Genomic DNA, 17,417 nt, shown 5'->3' on the forward strand with positions numbered 1-17,417 from the left:
ATCACAGTAACCATAAAACACAAGGTCACAATCAGCCTTTGTTGGGAGCAATTATGTCCAACTTAGAAAAATAAACAACAAAAATAACTCTGTGTTTCTAACCACTGATTCAAAAACAGAATCACTTTTCTTGCCAGAGAAATGTCAATCCTCTGGCACAGGAAACAAGTTTCACTTAAGCTGATGAGAAATGCTGAATTCACCATTCAGGCCTAGATTTTTTTGTAATACAAATTGAAGTACAACTGATAGACAACTCTGGAAAAGTAAACTATATTTATCAAAGAGTATGGTCAAAGTAAGGTACAACTGATAAGAAATTAACAACATTAGATATCTGACAATGAACTCTACAATAAGTCATTACAATACCATAAAGAAAATCAATTTCATTGAAGACGTATATCTAGGATAAAGCCCTCAGCAAGACTTCATTCATGTCTGAATAACAAATACCAGAAATTAAGCACCAAGCGAATTTTAATTCAGTGACGGTATGTGATCAAAGTTCCATGTAACTTCAATTGTCGGCCATTTTGTTTCCAAGCACATCTTCATGGCAGATACATCTGTGATAACCTGAACATCAAGTTCTTCTGGAATGGTTGCCTTTCCACTTTGGTAACGGACCTAGCAAGATACAAAAGGTATAACAATGATGATCAGTGACCAGTATTGTATAGACTATTTAGTTACCCTAAATGATAATCAGTGACCAGTATTGTATAGACTATATAGTTACCCTAAATGATAATCAGTGACCAGTATTGTATATACTATATAGTTACCCTAAATGATAATCAGTGACCAGTATTGTATAGACTATATAGTTACCCTAAATGATAATCAGTGACCAGTATTGTATAGACTATTTAGTTACCCTAAATGATAATCAGTGACCAGTATTGTATAGACTATATAGTTACCCTAAATGATCACTAGTGACCAGTATTGTATAGACTATTTAGTTACTCTAAATGATAATCAGTGACCAGTATTGTATAGACTATATAGTATCAATATACCATTTAAGATTGCATCTACATAGAATGGTACAACTATTTTTGAGGTAGAAAATCCTGAAAACATTCTTCTCCTTACACAATTTGTATATCCAAAATTTCAATCAATAAATTAATATTATTAATGCTCATAAATAAATGGTTTAATACTTCTTGTGTCAGGTTATTCTTGACAGACAGAATCACAGAATAAAGAAAAAATCCTATGGCTTTATATAGTGATCAACCCTATCCTTGGACTTATAATATCTCAATAAAAAATCTGCATATTATGCAGGATTTTACAGTAATGTGGAAAAAGTTGTTTCGCAATTGATGTGAAATAAAAATTTTGTGCCACTTTCACTTTGTATAGTCTTTTTCTTCATTCATCATTGCTATAAATTTGCAATTGTTGAAGAAGCAAAAAAAAAAAAAAAAAATAGAGAAAAAAAAAGAGTATAAAACTGACATGAATATATTTCCAGCAAACACGCCAAGATAAGAACAGCACATTTCTATCTCATTGCTTAACATGCATCTACGACAGTAGTAAAAATATGGGAGAGGCACACTTCATCTGTTAGTTAAGTATGTTAATAACACCAGATTTTAGGATGGTTCACTTTTACCTTGTTTTCTATACATGATCTGGCAAGTCCATTATAATGATACACTGTAAAAGATCGTGGAGTATCACTAGTGCTCTCCCCTGGATAGAACTCTTCCATGAAGCAGTGCATGGTGATTATACCCAGACTCTCAGCATCAAGTTTTGTGGTCATGATGTCGACACTGAAAAATAAATGTGCAAAGTAATACACATGTATCAGCAACGATGAAGTTTAAAAGAAATTAAAAATATCACTACATAACATATCAGTCAAATGCAGAGAGGTTGAATTTAAAAAAAGCATTTTCAGATTTAAAGGATAAAAAGCATCTTAGTCAAAATATTTCTGAATTAAGGATGTGATTCATAAACATTAAATCTAACTCTTTATCTTGTTAATTTGAAATCTCTCTAATCTGGTCATTCAAACATTGAAGAATATGATAAAGAAATATGACTCAATAGTATGATCTAAGGTTGTTGGAAGTTTCTAGCTTAGTTAATCATATCAATGTTTAAAAAACTGAAGTATGAAAACTACAATTTTACTTACTATTCCTTCTCAGACACAAGATTTAAGGCACTCATAAGATCTGCCAGCTGAATCGTAGAAATAAATCCATTTCCTGTCCAACGCAATACAAAGTCATTTACAAAAGGTCCAGACAAACCAGAGATTTGATAATAAAGAAAAACATGAGTTTTTTGTCCACATTTTACCAGTAATCATCCATCTTGATATACCAAAGGGAAGATGAGGAAAACAATTGATGCTACAAAATAGAGGAACTGGTAGCATTCTAGATGAAAGTTTTATGTTAAATTCTAACATTTTAATTTTTGTTCTAAAATATTGAAGAATTGATTTTGGTTCTCACTTTGAAGATTTTCAATTGTAAACATGAACAATTATTTTATATGTCGCAAAATATGATACTGGTAATAAATATTACTGTAGAGAGATTTTTTCTACTTTCAACTGTTTGTAAGTATCCCTAAATCTGAGAAAGGCTCATTGGAAAAGAAAAATCCTGAATATAGTAAACAGATCATTAACAAGCAGATTAATTCATTAGAAAGGGCCATACCTTCAGGATCAAACGACTGGAATATCTGTTTAGCATTGAGATGAGGTGATTCTCTTACAACTAGATTCTCCTCCTGAAAACAATTGTAGATATTTCTGTTTGATGTGCTACTTTATTTACTACATACTAGGTTGTCAGACCATCTCACAATCTCCAAATTGGTATCACCAACTTACAGGGGACATGTTCTATGTCACGTCTGAACAGGGATCATCATCTTACAAGGGACATGTTCTATGTCATGTCTGAACAGGGATCACCATCTTACAGGGGACTTGTTCTATGTCACGTCTGAACAGGGATCATCATCTTACATGGGACATGTTCTATGTCACGTCTGAATAGGGATCACCATCTTACAGGGGACATGTTCTATATCACGTCTGAATAGGGATCTTCATCTTACAGGGGACATGTTCTATGTCACGTCTGAACAGGGATCACCATCTTACAGGGGACAAGTTCTACGTCACGTCTGAATAGGGATCATCATCTTACAGGGGACATGTTCTATGTCACGTCTGAACAGGGATCACCATCTTACAGGGGACATGTTCTATGTCACGTCTGAATAGGGATCATCATCTTACAGGGGACATGTTCTATGTCACGTCTGAACAGGGATCATCATCTTACAGGGGACATGTTCTATGTCACGTCTGAATAGGGATCACCATCTTACAGGGGACATGTTCTATGTCACGTCTGAATAGGGATCACCATCTTACAGGGGACATGTTCTATGTCACGTCTGAATAGGGATCACCATCTTACAGGGGACATGTTCTATGTCACGTCTGAATAGGGATCACCATCTTACAGGGGACATGTTCTATGTCACGTCTGAATAGGGATCATCATCTTACAGGGGACATGTTCTATGTCACGTCTGAAAAGGGACCATCATCTTACACAGGACATGTTCTATGTCACGTCTGAATAGGGATCACCATCTTACACGGGACATGTTCTATGTCACGTCTGAACAGGGATCTTCATCTTACAGGGGACATGTTCTATGTCACGTCTGAACAGGGATCTTCATCTTACAGGGGACATGTTCTATGTCACGTCTGAACAGGGATCTTCATCTTACAGGGGACATGTTCTATGTCACGTCTGAATAGGGATCACCATCTTACAGGGGACATGTTCTATGTCACGTCTGAACAGGGATCACCATCTTACAGGGGACATGTTCTATGTCACGTCTGAACAGGGATCTTCATCTTACAGGGGACATGTTCTATGTCACGTCTGAACAGGGATCTTCATCTTACAGGGGACATGTTCTATGTCACGTCTGAACAGGGATCTTCATCTTACAGGGGACATGTTCTATGTCACGTCTGAACAGGGATCATCATCTTACAGGGGACATGTTCTATGTCACGTCTGAATAAGGATCACCATCTTACAGGGGACATGTTCTATGTCACGTCTGAACAGGGATCATCATCTTACAGGGGACATGTTCTATGTCATGTCTGAACAGGGATCATCATCTTACAGGGGACATGTTCTATGTCACGTCTGAACAGGGATCATCATCTTACAGGGGACATGTTCTATGTCACGTCTGAATAGGGATCACCATCTTACAGGGGACATGTTCTATGTCACGTCTGAAAAGGGACCATCATCTTACACGGGACATGTTCTATGTCACGTCTGAATAGAGATCACCATCTTACAGGGGACATGTTCTATGTCACGTCTGAATAGGGATCACCATCTTACAGGGGACATGTTCTATGTCACGTCTGAACAGGGATCACCATCTAACAGGGGACAAGTTCTACGTCACGTCTGAACAGGGATCATCATCTTACAGGGGACATGTTCTATGTCACGTCTGAACAGGGATCATCATCTAACAGGGGACATGTTCTATGTCACGTCTGAACAGGGATCACCATCTTACAGGGAACATGTTCTATGTCACGTCTGAATAGGGATCACCATCTTACAGGGGACATGTTCTATGTCACGTCTGAATAGGGATCACCATCTTACAGGGGACATGTTCTATGTCACGTCTGAACAGGGATCACCATCTTACAGGTGACATGTTCTACGTCACGTCTGAACAGGGATCATCATCTTACAGGGGACATGTTCTACGTCACGTCTGAATAGGGATCATCATCTTACAGGGGACATGTTCTATGTCACGTCTGAATAGGGATCAAGTCCTTGCTGGGTATATTGAGTATCTATCAAACCATCCAACCACTCCAATATTTATTCTTATTCATTTGAAATATAACAGGACATTTGATTGGTCTGTCAAAGCAACGTGTAGCAATATAACCATGACATACTGTCCACAAAGTTCTCATTAGTAAATGTAGCTTATATGTAGGCCAATGTTGATATATCAATGACCCCTCAAGAATCCCAATCATGAAAATGACATCAGTATCAAAAGCATAGCCTTGAAAGTTAAATGAAACTTTGAATGTTACAAGCACCATGAATTCTGGTTAGAGTGACAAGATTGATTGTAGTTTAAATCTATACAAGTTGGAATAGGAATAACTCTTCATGCGTTTCGAATCGGTAAAACTCAGCTTGTGATTGTAAAATCATAACATACTGCCACACATTTCACAGACACTTTCCACTTAGTTTAGGACCAATATTAGATAATATTGGTTATCAACAAATGGGTTTATTGTAAGTTGCAGATGAAATAAGTTTTGTTTTTTTTTTTGGTTTCAAGCTAATAATATTAATTGACAACTGACTAAAAACAAGAATGAAATTAGTCACTTCAATTTTCTTAAATGTGCAAATTAAAAAAAGAATATATTTTTTTAAATGCTGCTGTTTGATGTTCTTTTGAGATTTATCTATCAACAATGACATTATTTTACAGAAGATTTAACAATGGTAAGCATATGAAAACATTGAACTGTTTTGCATATATTTTTAAAATACAAACCTTTGAAAAGAGCACTGTAAGGTGAGTCTCACTGCCAATCAGCCATATAGGATATTGCGGGTTCTTCAGATACCATCCAACCTGTTAAAATTGAAGAAAACCTACCTATCTGTGAGAGTTTTCTGACACAAGACATGGTGACATCAATATCACTTTACCAGTCATCTCTTGCTTAGCATTTGGTGCTTATACCTTATAGCTTTCAGCAAAACAATAGTTTAGTACAGTAGACTGAATCTTGTCACTAAGACTCTTAAAATTAATTTACAATGTGTGGATAAATATACATCTGACATAATACATACATTCTTGCTTCTTTTAAAACTCACCTCACAATATCGCATATGTTCTAGCAGTGTAAGGAATCCTATTGTGGCCTGTCGGTGTATGCCATGTAGTTCTGAAAATAAAGTTTCAAATCTTAATATCCTTTCGTCCTTCTAATTATTTACTAGTGTGTAAAGGGATGATACTGGTATAGTCCTGTTAATAATTAAATAGAGATTCCATCAAGTGGAGATAACTCTGATATAACCTGGTGTGTAAAGGGATAATACTGGTATAGTCCTGTTAATAATTAAATAGAGATTCCATCAAGTGGAGATAACTCTGATATAACCTAGTGTGTAAAGGGATAATACTGGTATAGTCCTGTTAATAATTAAATAGAGATTCCATCAAGTGGAGATAACTCTGATAAAACCTGGTGTGTAAAGGGATAATACTGGTATAGTCCTGTTAATAATTAAATAGAGATTCCATCAAGTGTAGATTACTCTGATGTAATCTAGTGTGTTAAAGGATTATAGTGGAGGTAGTCTTGTTAATGATCAAATGTTTGACAAGTCATGAGTGTAAGGAGACTCACTGAGGCCACAGACTTCTTTGTCATTGTCCCAAACATTGGTCACAGCTTTGCCACTCAGGAACAAGTTAATCAAGCTTTGACTGTGGAACAAATGGCAGATAACTCTTCAGTCAATACAATCTGAACATTGCACTGCTGTACAGCACAACTTATCACATGAAACTTGTCATATGTCGGATGTTGTCAAGTGTTATTGTAAATTTTAATTCTAAGTCAACAACTGATTAAGAAAAATGAAAAGTAATCCTGCATTCAACCACATTTAACAGCTTCATTTTGTACTAAAGTTTTAAAGCATTTATAGCAAACAATCTTAATTATTTTTGATACCAAAATGCACAATAAGTCTTCCAATGAGGTATAGGCTTGAAAATATTGGGCCATCTTTCTTGGCTGAATAGCTTTTGATAGCTGAGATTAAATTTGGAATGCTTAAATTTCTGTGAAAAAATTTGTATAATTGTAAAGATATTTCTATGAATTGTTACAGTAAGAGAAAAAACTGCATACTTATGTAAATATTACCAGTACATCTGAGCTATCATTTATTTAAGAACATATAAAGATAATATGTTTATCAAAGTTTTAAGATCAGAATAATCCTTTAGAATAAGGCAATACAATGATTTCAAAAGAATGATACATAATACATAATCAATTATCAGCAATATTCAGACTTCAACACAATGCTGTAGTTCATCAAACTAGAGATCTTAAAATTAAATATTAAGAAAATAATACAATTTACATAATGACTTTTAAAATATAAATATTATTTCCTGGACAGATGTTTACCTTCCATGACCATGGACACAATCTATCAGTGACTCCCCTGGATCTTCAACTTCATTTTTTATTTGTTCTATTCCCTATTAATGAGAATAAATCAATCTATGTTTTGAACATGTCAAACATAACTTCATACCAATACTAAAATTAATTATTTTTTTATCTACCAAATATTAGATTTATTGAATTATCTTAACAATAGGCAAGAAATTAGTTTTAAGCTTGTTTTCTCATCTCAGATGTACTGTATAAGTGTTATATTGTTGGATTTTTAATAAAATATTGTTTAAACTAAATATAGACTTGAAATCTTTGCTCTAATAGTTCAGATACTTTAAAAATGTGTAACTTTTTAGCCATTCATGACACATAAATCTACGATACAACAATGTCACTTACCTTAGTTAACACTACCGAATATAAATGTAATAAAACTCCAAATTCATCTGTAAAATTGGGAATACGAGATTTTATACATGTCCTGAGAGCTTCTTCATCTTCACACTCTGTGCACCTGTAACATCCAGTCATCAATTTTATTATGCCTTACTGAACCAAAACAAAATTATTGAAATTGTTAAACATGATACACTACACACTGGCTATCTGTAGATTAAGGTTTTCAAATAGTATATTGAATCAAACGATAACAAATGAAAAGTAAAGTTAACTACAAGATTTTTTACTGACCTGAGTCGTGAATGGAAAATGTCCTCATCCAGTCGAGGACGTTTAGGACTTCTCTCACCCTCCTCCACTTCTTTCTCAGTTACTGCTGCATCAGATGTTGATGCTTCCTGAGAATTTGATGTAATTTGTTCCAAGGGAGAGTTTTCAAGAGAGATAACTTTGTAAGTACCAGATGTGACATCGATTAGAATTTGGGTTAGAGCTGTACACAATAATTCTTTCGCCTCTTCCTCTACAAAGGACAAGTTACTCTAAAAATTATGTATCTGCCACTACGATTAAAATTACACAAGAATACCCCAACAAAATGTGACAAAGATGATACCTCAATATTTCCAAAAACCAACAGAAAATCATGATCACTATCAAATCATAAAGATTCAAGTGTATCAGTATTTTGAGAAATAGTCTTGATTTCATTTCAGAAACTAACATTCATTTTAAAAGTTTTATTCATTGAACAAGGTAGACAATCTAGCCTATCACTGATCATGGTGATACATCCAAGTGTGAGTTATCCATGATCAAAGGGAGACAATCTAACCTATCACTGATCATGGTGATACATCCAAGTGTGAGTTATCCATGATCAAAGGGAGACAATCTAACCTATCACTGATCATGGTGCTACATCCAAGTGTGAGTTATCCATGATCAAAGGGAGACAATCTAACCTATCACTGATCATGGAGGCACATCCTAGTGTGAGTTATCCATGATCAAAGGGAAACAATCTAACCTATCACTGATCATGGAGGTACATCCTGGTATGAGTTATCCTTCAACAAAGGGTGACAATCTAATCTGTCATTTCGGCTAAAATGCTTCAGGTGGTCTGGAATTATTCCACGATACACAAATGCACTTGTACCGGATGTTTGATCTGATATATGTTAAGCCCAGTTTCAGAATTTCTTGTCAATTATAAATCACTTGACTAAAATAAGATACCATCCATTACACTCATACTTTTAATCACAATGCTCCAAGATTAATGTGAGTGCACTGACCCTCCTTTTTATACTGAACTCCTTAAAACTAATGATATTCTGCAAATTGGTTTCAGACATGTATGGCTGAACCCCTCAAACTGCACCAGCTAAATATTCTGCAGTCCAGCCTCGGTCCCGATCTGTACCTGGCGTATTTCTTGCAGGTTCAAACAGTCCAACTGTTTCAACTGCTTACACAAAAGTGCCCTAAAGATACATCCTGGTGTGAGTTATTACTGAACAAAGGGAGACAATCCGACATGTCATTTGAGGTACATTCTGGTGCAAATTATCAGTTAACAAACGGAGACAACCTAACCTGTCACTGAAGATATATTCTCAGATGGATTATCACAGAAGAGTGCTGCCTTTAGAACATAGGCCTGAACAGGGGCAATAACTGCACATGGCCCTCCTTCATGTTGTACTAAGGCTGTTGGTTCATCTTCACTGAATACAAATCCTAGAAATAAATCAAACAAATTAATCAATATTCAACATAATTGAATAGACATTTACCTGTGCATTTACTATTAAAATTCAATATTTGTTTTGGGTCACAATATATTTTGGCAGTATTATACATACAGACTTAACAAATCATACAGTATTCTTGACTACTATTCGATTGACAAACAAGAAGTATTTTTTGTAAAAACAGATACATGTATTTGTTATAGACTTTCAGCTAGGACTTTTCTTATTGTTGAATATACATATAGATTCTAATGTAAAGGTGAAATGCAGTCAACTATAAAAACATGTATTGTGACTTAAACATCAGAGGAACAGCATTCAATTCGAACTTCTTTTCAGTTAACAAAACTTGAAAGGCCCACAGTTGAAAGTATGTCAAGGGCATTCCTTTGAACAATCTTGATAACCCTTCAACACACCATGCTACTGACTAAATGTCATGAGCCTAGGGTTTCCAGTACTGAGAAGAAGTTGTTTGAAGATTCCAACACAGTTCATTCCTTTGAACAAAATTGAAAAGTCCTTCATTCCAGCATGCTAATGTAGTACTGGCCAAATAACATGATGACCCAGTGCTTTCAGGGTTCTCGATCTGCCAGATTTGGGGCCAAATATTCCCAATGCAAAATAGTATCTTTATTCCCAATTTAGACCCAAAGTTATCCCAATTCTAAGGAAAACGCCACTATTTTTCCCAATCCTAAGGGCCCTGGGCCCCAGTCCCAAAATGGGGTGTGAGAGTCCTGGCTTTTGGAAAACAATGAGAATAAGTCTGTTAAAAGAAAACGTTAATGCCAGGGAAATGGTGGTTGAGTGTTATATTTTAATGGGACAAGTTGGAAAAGTATGGGTCACTTCACCAGAGATATTAAATTGTATCATATATAGTGTAGTGCAGGACCTTAATTAAAGTTAACTGATTTTTATGGGGAAGGATGGGGTTCAAATACAACAGGAAGGAACAATCTAAGCACCCTTCCCACTGCCTGCCAGGGTGTGAACTAGTGACCCTTTGTCCTCTAGTCAGACACCATTGCTTGATTACAGGAAAATAATCCACACTTCTATAATATTTTCTCCTTTGAATCCACATCTCCTTGACCCTGAAGACAACCACAACTGAAGTTTGATCATCAAGAAAGATCCAGCTCTGATAACCTAGGAGCATCTCAATTTCCTTTAGCTTTGAATTCGGAGTGGTCAACAGAACTATAACAGGCATCACAATTCTAAAGAAACATTGGGATCTTGCTACTGCTTTTTTTTTATTTCTTGTGAGGATCTGTTTTTATCCACAGATCTGATTGTATAAATATAATAAATCGACAAACACATACATTTAATAAACTAAAAATTATGTTAGTATCAAATGTATTCTTCTAATCTGTTACTATTTACAGAACAATTCACCAAAACATCATTTCTGCGGCGTGACGATTTACCCAAATACACCCAAATATACCCAAATACACCCAAATATACCCAAATATACCCAAATACACCCAAATATACCCAAATACATCCAAATATACCCAAATATACCCAAATACACCCAAATATACCCAAATACACCCAAATATACCCAAATACATCCAAATATACCCAAATATACCCAAATACACCCAAATATACCCAAATATACCCAAATACACCCAAATATACCCAAATATACCCAAATATACCCAAATACATCCAAATATACCCAAATATACCCAAATACACCCAAATATACCCAAATACACCCAAATATACCCAAATATACCCAAATATACCCAAATATACCCAAATATACCCAAATATACCCAAATACACCCAAATATACCCAAATACACCCAAATATACCCAAATATACCCAAATATACCCAAATATACCCAAATACACCCAAATATACCCAAATACACCCAAATACACCCAAATATACCCAAATATACCCAAATACACCCAAATATACCCAAATACACCCAAATATACCCAAATATACCCAAATACACCCAAATATACCCAAATATACCCAAATATACCCAAATACACCCAAATACATCCAAATATACCCAAATAAAGCCAAATCTTACCCAATTATACCATTATCTTACCCACATATACAAAAATCTTACACTATTACCACCAATATTAACAATTTAATCTACCGGTTATCATTTTTCAGGTCAATAACGTTTCTCAATTGCCCCCCTGAAAAGAAGAATCCTACGCTTATCTAGAGACCTATATATCACACACACACACACACACACATATATATATGTCTCTGGCTTATCCAAATCGACCGATTTTTCTGGACAATTTAATGTTCATTACCATAGATACTCCATTCCCCACGAGATTCTTAATTATGCCGCAATTATATTTCACGATTTATTTGGTATGTGGTCAAACGGCCTCACTGCAATACCGGCCCTAGTTGAAACGACCATACCTGTATATAGTGTAATATTGCGTTAGTACTGTGGTGATAGTATCGCATTAAGATGTTGATAATTAAAACAGATTTTGAAAATTTAAAACATTGTATATCATCAATAAAATGCTGATATCAAAAAAAAATAATAACAGTTTTAAAGAATGATGTGTTGCATTTGTCTTCATTTAATCCTTTACCATTCTCAGTAATGAGAAGCAACTGGGAAAAAAATATTGTAAAATCTTACAGCAAGATAATGCTAGTATTTTTACATTTTATTTAAATATAGATTGTAACCCAATCAAACTTATTCCCAAAATTTCTTTATCACCAAAGCAATAGGTTTCGAGAATTTTTTTTTAGAAAGAAATGGAAAAAATCAAGAAATTTGTCATGTGAAATGTCCGTTACCGTTGTATTTTTAAGACAAAACCAGTTGTCAAGGGTAGAAAAGGAACAGTATCGACAATCTTTCCAATGGATATTGTTTATTTGTGATCAGTTTCAAACTACGAAATCAATTTGGAAACCATATCTTAATTAAAATTTCACACCTGTACACACTTACTGAGTAATTACCCCCATTTGGTTTCTTATCCTTTCGTCATGGCTGACGTGTGTTATTTTAATCCACCCTGATAGTTGTCACACCTGTACACGTGCCGATAATTACACACCCAATTATATTGGTTTACTGTTCTTGTTGCCGACCACTGTTAGTTTAAACCAAGCCGATGGTTACAATACATGTATACACGCTCCGATTAATTACTACACATTTTGTTTTAATTTGTCTAGTAGTTAACGGATCGGGTGTTAATCTTTGTGAACACAAAGATCATAGGTGGTTATTAAATTAGGCAAAATGTGTTTTCCTAGCATCATCATCATCATCAATCTTTATTCCTCATATAAACAAGAGTACAAAAAAATAAATAAATAAAGTTAATTTACAAAGTGAAAATAATCAGGAGTTCAGCATTATTTCATATCTCGGAAATTGGCTCAGTTAATCGCACTGACGGCACTGAAATATAGTTTTGCACATGTTCTTAGATAGAATGCACAGTTGGAAATAAATTCCGTGTCCATTGTCTCATTATCATAAGAAAGCAACGTGTTCTGTCCTCTGAAAAGAGTCTTCACAAACTCTTCTTCCAGCAATCCAGAAAGGATGACGTATGTGTGGACGCCATAATAGTCTACTACTTTTGACATAAAAGTATCTCTTAGGATAAAAGTAATAGTACAATTAGTCACAAAGTGCCTGATGACGTCACACATGGGCTGTTCACAAATCCTACAAATTTGATAATGCTCACTAGGTATACATGTCAGCATCTTACATAAAAACAGTTTCGTTGAATTTGGAATATCTGGTTGACGTAAAACTGTGTAAGGTTTACAATAAGAAGAATGTATATCCTTAAATCGTATAAAGTCACGGTCAGCATTCATCTTAACTTAGTTGGAAATTCTGCATGACAGTCAGCACCTAGTCGTGTAATGGCGTGAAGCATATTCCGACCTTTCCTACACGCATTCTCTATGGTGGTCGAGCATTTCAAGTCCGAGGACACCATTACGCCTAAATGCGTTTCCGATTCCGCTATTTCTAGCTGTGAACTGTTCAGCTGCCATGGGAAGACGCAGCCATCTCTATGAAAACCAAAGGTAAGTACAGAGCATTTTGATGAATTAAAGTTAAACTTCCATCTTACAGAGTAATTATTAGCGACATTTAAAAGAGTTTACAATGCCTTTGGACTTGTGGTTACTAAGGCAATATCATCTGCCAAACATGGACAACAACACAGAGATAACGCGAGCGCCGACATTCGTAGATTCTAGATCGTTCAGAAGGTCGTTTATGTGAACAAGGTACATAAACGTGGAGATAATTCCACCCTGCCTAACTGACCTTTGCACGGGAATCCATCCTGACACAACACCGTTAGATAATTTATTAAAATTAGGCAAAATGTGTTTTCCTAGCAAGTATCCAATCAAATATGACAAGGAATTAGACAAAATTTACCAATGAAATTCATTTGTTAGTATACAAGTAGATATAAATTACATATGTTAACAGCCATTATTCAATCCACCATGGGTCGCAGTAGGAAATGGCCATGTGGCTCCTGCCAAAAAGATACACATAACATGCAAAGTCTTCTATGCGAATCTTGTGACAAATGGTATCACTCTGCCTGCGAAAATGTTGAAGATACAAACTTTGAAAAATTCACTCGGAATCCGGAATCATATATATGCAAACTTTGTCATACTGATGATGGATTGTTCGATTTCCTTCATGGATTCATTGCATTTACATCAATATTCACTTGTAAGCACAAGGTATCCATATATATATATACATATATCACACGACATTGCATTAATTACATTACTAAAGATTAATTTGTAAAATTAGTCACAGTATTTAATATATTATATAATTGTTTTTGATTATTTAAATTTTACAGATTTCACATACATGTAAATATTGATCTTAGACATTATACGTACCCTGCAATCAATTGCATAATCTTTTGCATGAAGTAGACAGAAAAGTAATTTATAATACTGAATATGCCATTGCAATGCATGAACAACAGCATTTTATGAAATTAAAAATACACTTTCTACAATATTATTATATCATATAACATAGTTTTACATACGTTGCAAATATATTACGAAACATAAAAGGTTCAATATTATCAATTATAGAAAGAAATACACGTTTTATCATAAAATCAGTTGCATCACAATGACATTACGAAAGTACGCATAGCCTATTGCGACGGCCTTTCAGACAAAATTTACCGATCCTGGCCTTCTCAATGGCTAAAATATCGAAAAGAGTAAGAGCCTTCTAATCGCTATTTTAGATGAGGTACTCAATATCATATCGCAAGTCCATTCCAGTCCAGTTATTCAGAAGGTTGAAATAGGCAAAAACACACTTCCTAACATTATTGTATACACAAACAAACAAATTTCAGACTTAATTTCAAACTGTGCAGGGGAGGGTGGTAGTGTACTGGGTATTAATAGAACATTCAATCTTGGGAAATGCTATGTAACTGCATTCACCTACAAACACCAAGGAGTAGTTCATCGTTCAACCAATGAAAACCCTCTTATGCTTGGACCATTATTACTCCATTGGGATGGGGAAATGGGAACGTATCAATATTATTTTTCACATGTAAGGACTAAGATAGGAACACATAGATACACAATAGGGACTGATGAAGAACGAGCCATGACCGATCCACTACATGACTGTTTCCATGATGCAACCTTCTTATTGTGCACTAAACACATCAAAGATAATTTGAATCGCTTCCTTGAAAAATCCGGGACACCAATAAAAACAAGATATCAGATTCGCAACATCATTTTTGCTGAAGATGGAATAGTCTTTAGTCAAAATGACGTTGAGTATCGCACTAGAATGGAGAATTTGGCACCGTATTTGGAAGGGAATAAAAAATTTAGACAGTACTGGGATAGGTATTTGGACTCAAAACTGACAAAATTTGTAATTCATCCCATCCAAAAAAACATTGTTAAATCTTTTTGGACAAATAACAACGCGGAGTCAATGAACAACAGACTCAAACAGGTTGCAGAATGGAAACAGCACAAACTTCCTGAACTAGTAGAAAAAATGTCTCTTGTTTCACAGATTCAAATGTTAGATTTACGACGGGCGTTGCATGCTACAGGAAATTACAGGCTGAAAGACCACATGTGGTCTTTCTTGTGTGACCAGAAGTCATGGAACGATAAAGTACCAGCTGACAAAGACACCTTTTTTAGAAAGTTTTTAGAAAGCAAAAAAGACAAAACCGGTGGGCAAGTTTGTTCGGGCTTCGAATAGTGGCTTTCTCTGTCCGAAGCCCAAACAAACATGTGGGAAAAAGCCAGGGCAAAGAAGGTGCACTAAAAGTGCAAAAACGACTTTCAAAATATGAACAAAGACAAAGAAATTCATGAAAGACAAGAATAACGATGTCAAATTATGTAAGATGAAAATATTATCCATTGTTGAGTGTCCTTTTTCAGAAATATTAAAACGTTGGATTTTCTATTGTTCTTGTTGTCTTTTTTTCATCCATGCCATCAACTTTCACGATCTTTTTGGAGAATATGCCTTGCATAATTTGTCTGAGAATTCAGAATTTTTAGAAGGTTTCATGCAAATGGTACCAGGATACTGTTTAAGAAAAAATGTATGTAAATTGATACAGTAAATAATTAAACACATTATAGGATTTGCGTTTGTCATTTGCTTAAAACGAAAGATGCATATAACCAATATGATTTCATGTTATATATCAACAATATATACACCGTAATTCTATAACAAAGCGTAGAAGTGTATTTCACAGTTTATAATGGAGCGCCCGTTCCCGCTTCATTTTTGTACGTTAGCCTATATGGTATTACGGAATTTATATGAATTGCCTTAGTAAATGGAAGCTAAAATTAGACAAAGATAATCTATTTGATCACGTGTATATTGGTTTATTAGTCATAAAATATAATACCAGGAACGTATATATATAAGATTTACGTCCCTGATAATACAGGGCCCATTACGGCCCGTTCCTGTCAGTCGTCGGGCCGTTTTATCTCCCGTGATGACAATCGTAACTCAGATGAGTGGACGGTATTCGGTAGATTTGATATTTGGTGTAGATTTTTGTATATTTGGGTACGATTTGGCTTTATTTGAGTATATTTGGGTATACTTGGATAGATTTTGGGTATATTTGGGTAAGATTTGGGTAGATATTGGGTATATTTGGGTAAGATTTGGGTATATTTGGGTAGATTGGGGTATAATTGGGTAAGATTTGGCTTTATTTGGGTATATTTGTGAAAGATTTGGGTGTATTTGGGTAAATCGTCGCGCCCTCATTTCTGAATTTTCATGTTCGTGGAGGCATTCCTATACTAACTTTTACTGACCTCCATTTTATAGATTTAGTATTACCCCCTAAGCGTGGTCAGCTAATAATTCATACAAATAGACGAACTGCTGTGATTCACTTGATGTTTCATAATTAACAAGTCATTCATTATGTGCAGATATGTGAAGGCTGATCATGGTTATCTATCCGCGAAATACTCTTTTTTAAGCGTAACGATATATATCGACGACGGAAATATACACGATAATATACAAATCGCTGAGAGAGATAGTCAGATCATAGTTCAGACACATGTAACAGTCTCGTTTGTCAGTACACTATTACTAGTAGTGGTTCAGATGCTGAACTTGGTGAGCCGGTTTACCTTGTGTCCACCTTGCAAATACTTCGTCTTTTAATCCTGAACCCCACAATAAGTTCCTGATATCTTGAATAATTTGCAGGTCCAGTTTGATGGAATTTACAGCCATCGTGAAGGTCTATTCAACATTCCAAATAATCAAAACTAAATTTGCTTTACTGTTGTGGCGCCATATTGTTTAATTTGTGACAATCTCCGTCTTTCTAACGCTTTGCTTGTATC

The 17,417-nt window shown here is 35.0% G+C and overlaps 1 protein-coding gene across 1 annotated transcript; it reads right to left on the reverse strand.

Moving 5' to 3' along the window:
• Positions 1-461: 461 nt before the first annotated feature.
• On the reverse strand, positions 462-17,304 carry LOC132553321 (ubiquitin carboxyl-terminal hydrolase MINDY-3-like). Its single transcript, XM_060217556.1, has 12 exons — positions 17,199-17,304; positions 9,308-9,451; positions 7,997-8,228; positions 7,706-7,820; positions 7,313-7,386; positions 6,518-6,597; positions 5,979-6,049; positions 5,650-5,730; positions 2,703-2,775; positions 2,168-2,240; positions 1,634-1,796; positions 462-630 (listed from the first exon to the last, which is right to left on the reverse strand). The coding sequence occupies exons 1-12, from the start codon at positions 17,302-17,304 to the stop codon at positions 481-483; spliced, it is 1,362 nt and encodes a 453-aa protein (XP_060073539.1). The 3' UTR covers positions 462-480.
• Positions 17,305-17,417: the final 113 nt, after the last annotated feature.

This window comes from Ylistrum balloti, unplaced genomic scaffold, assembly GCF_031769215.1.
Source record: "Ylistrum balloti isolate Yb309-2 unplaced genomic scaffold, AGI_CSIRO_Ybal_v1 Utg370318, whole genome shotgun sequence".
NCBI classification, from domain to species: Eukaryota; Metazoa; Mollusca; class Bivalvia; order Pectinida; family Pectinidae; genus Ylistrum; species Ylistrum balloti.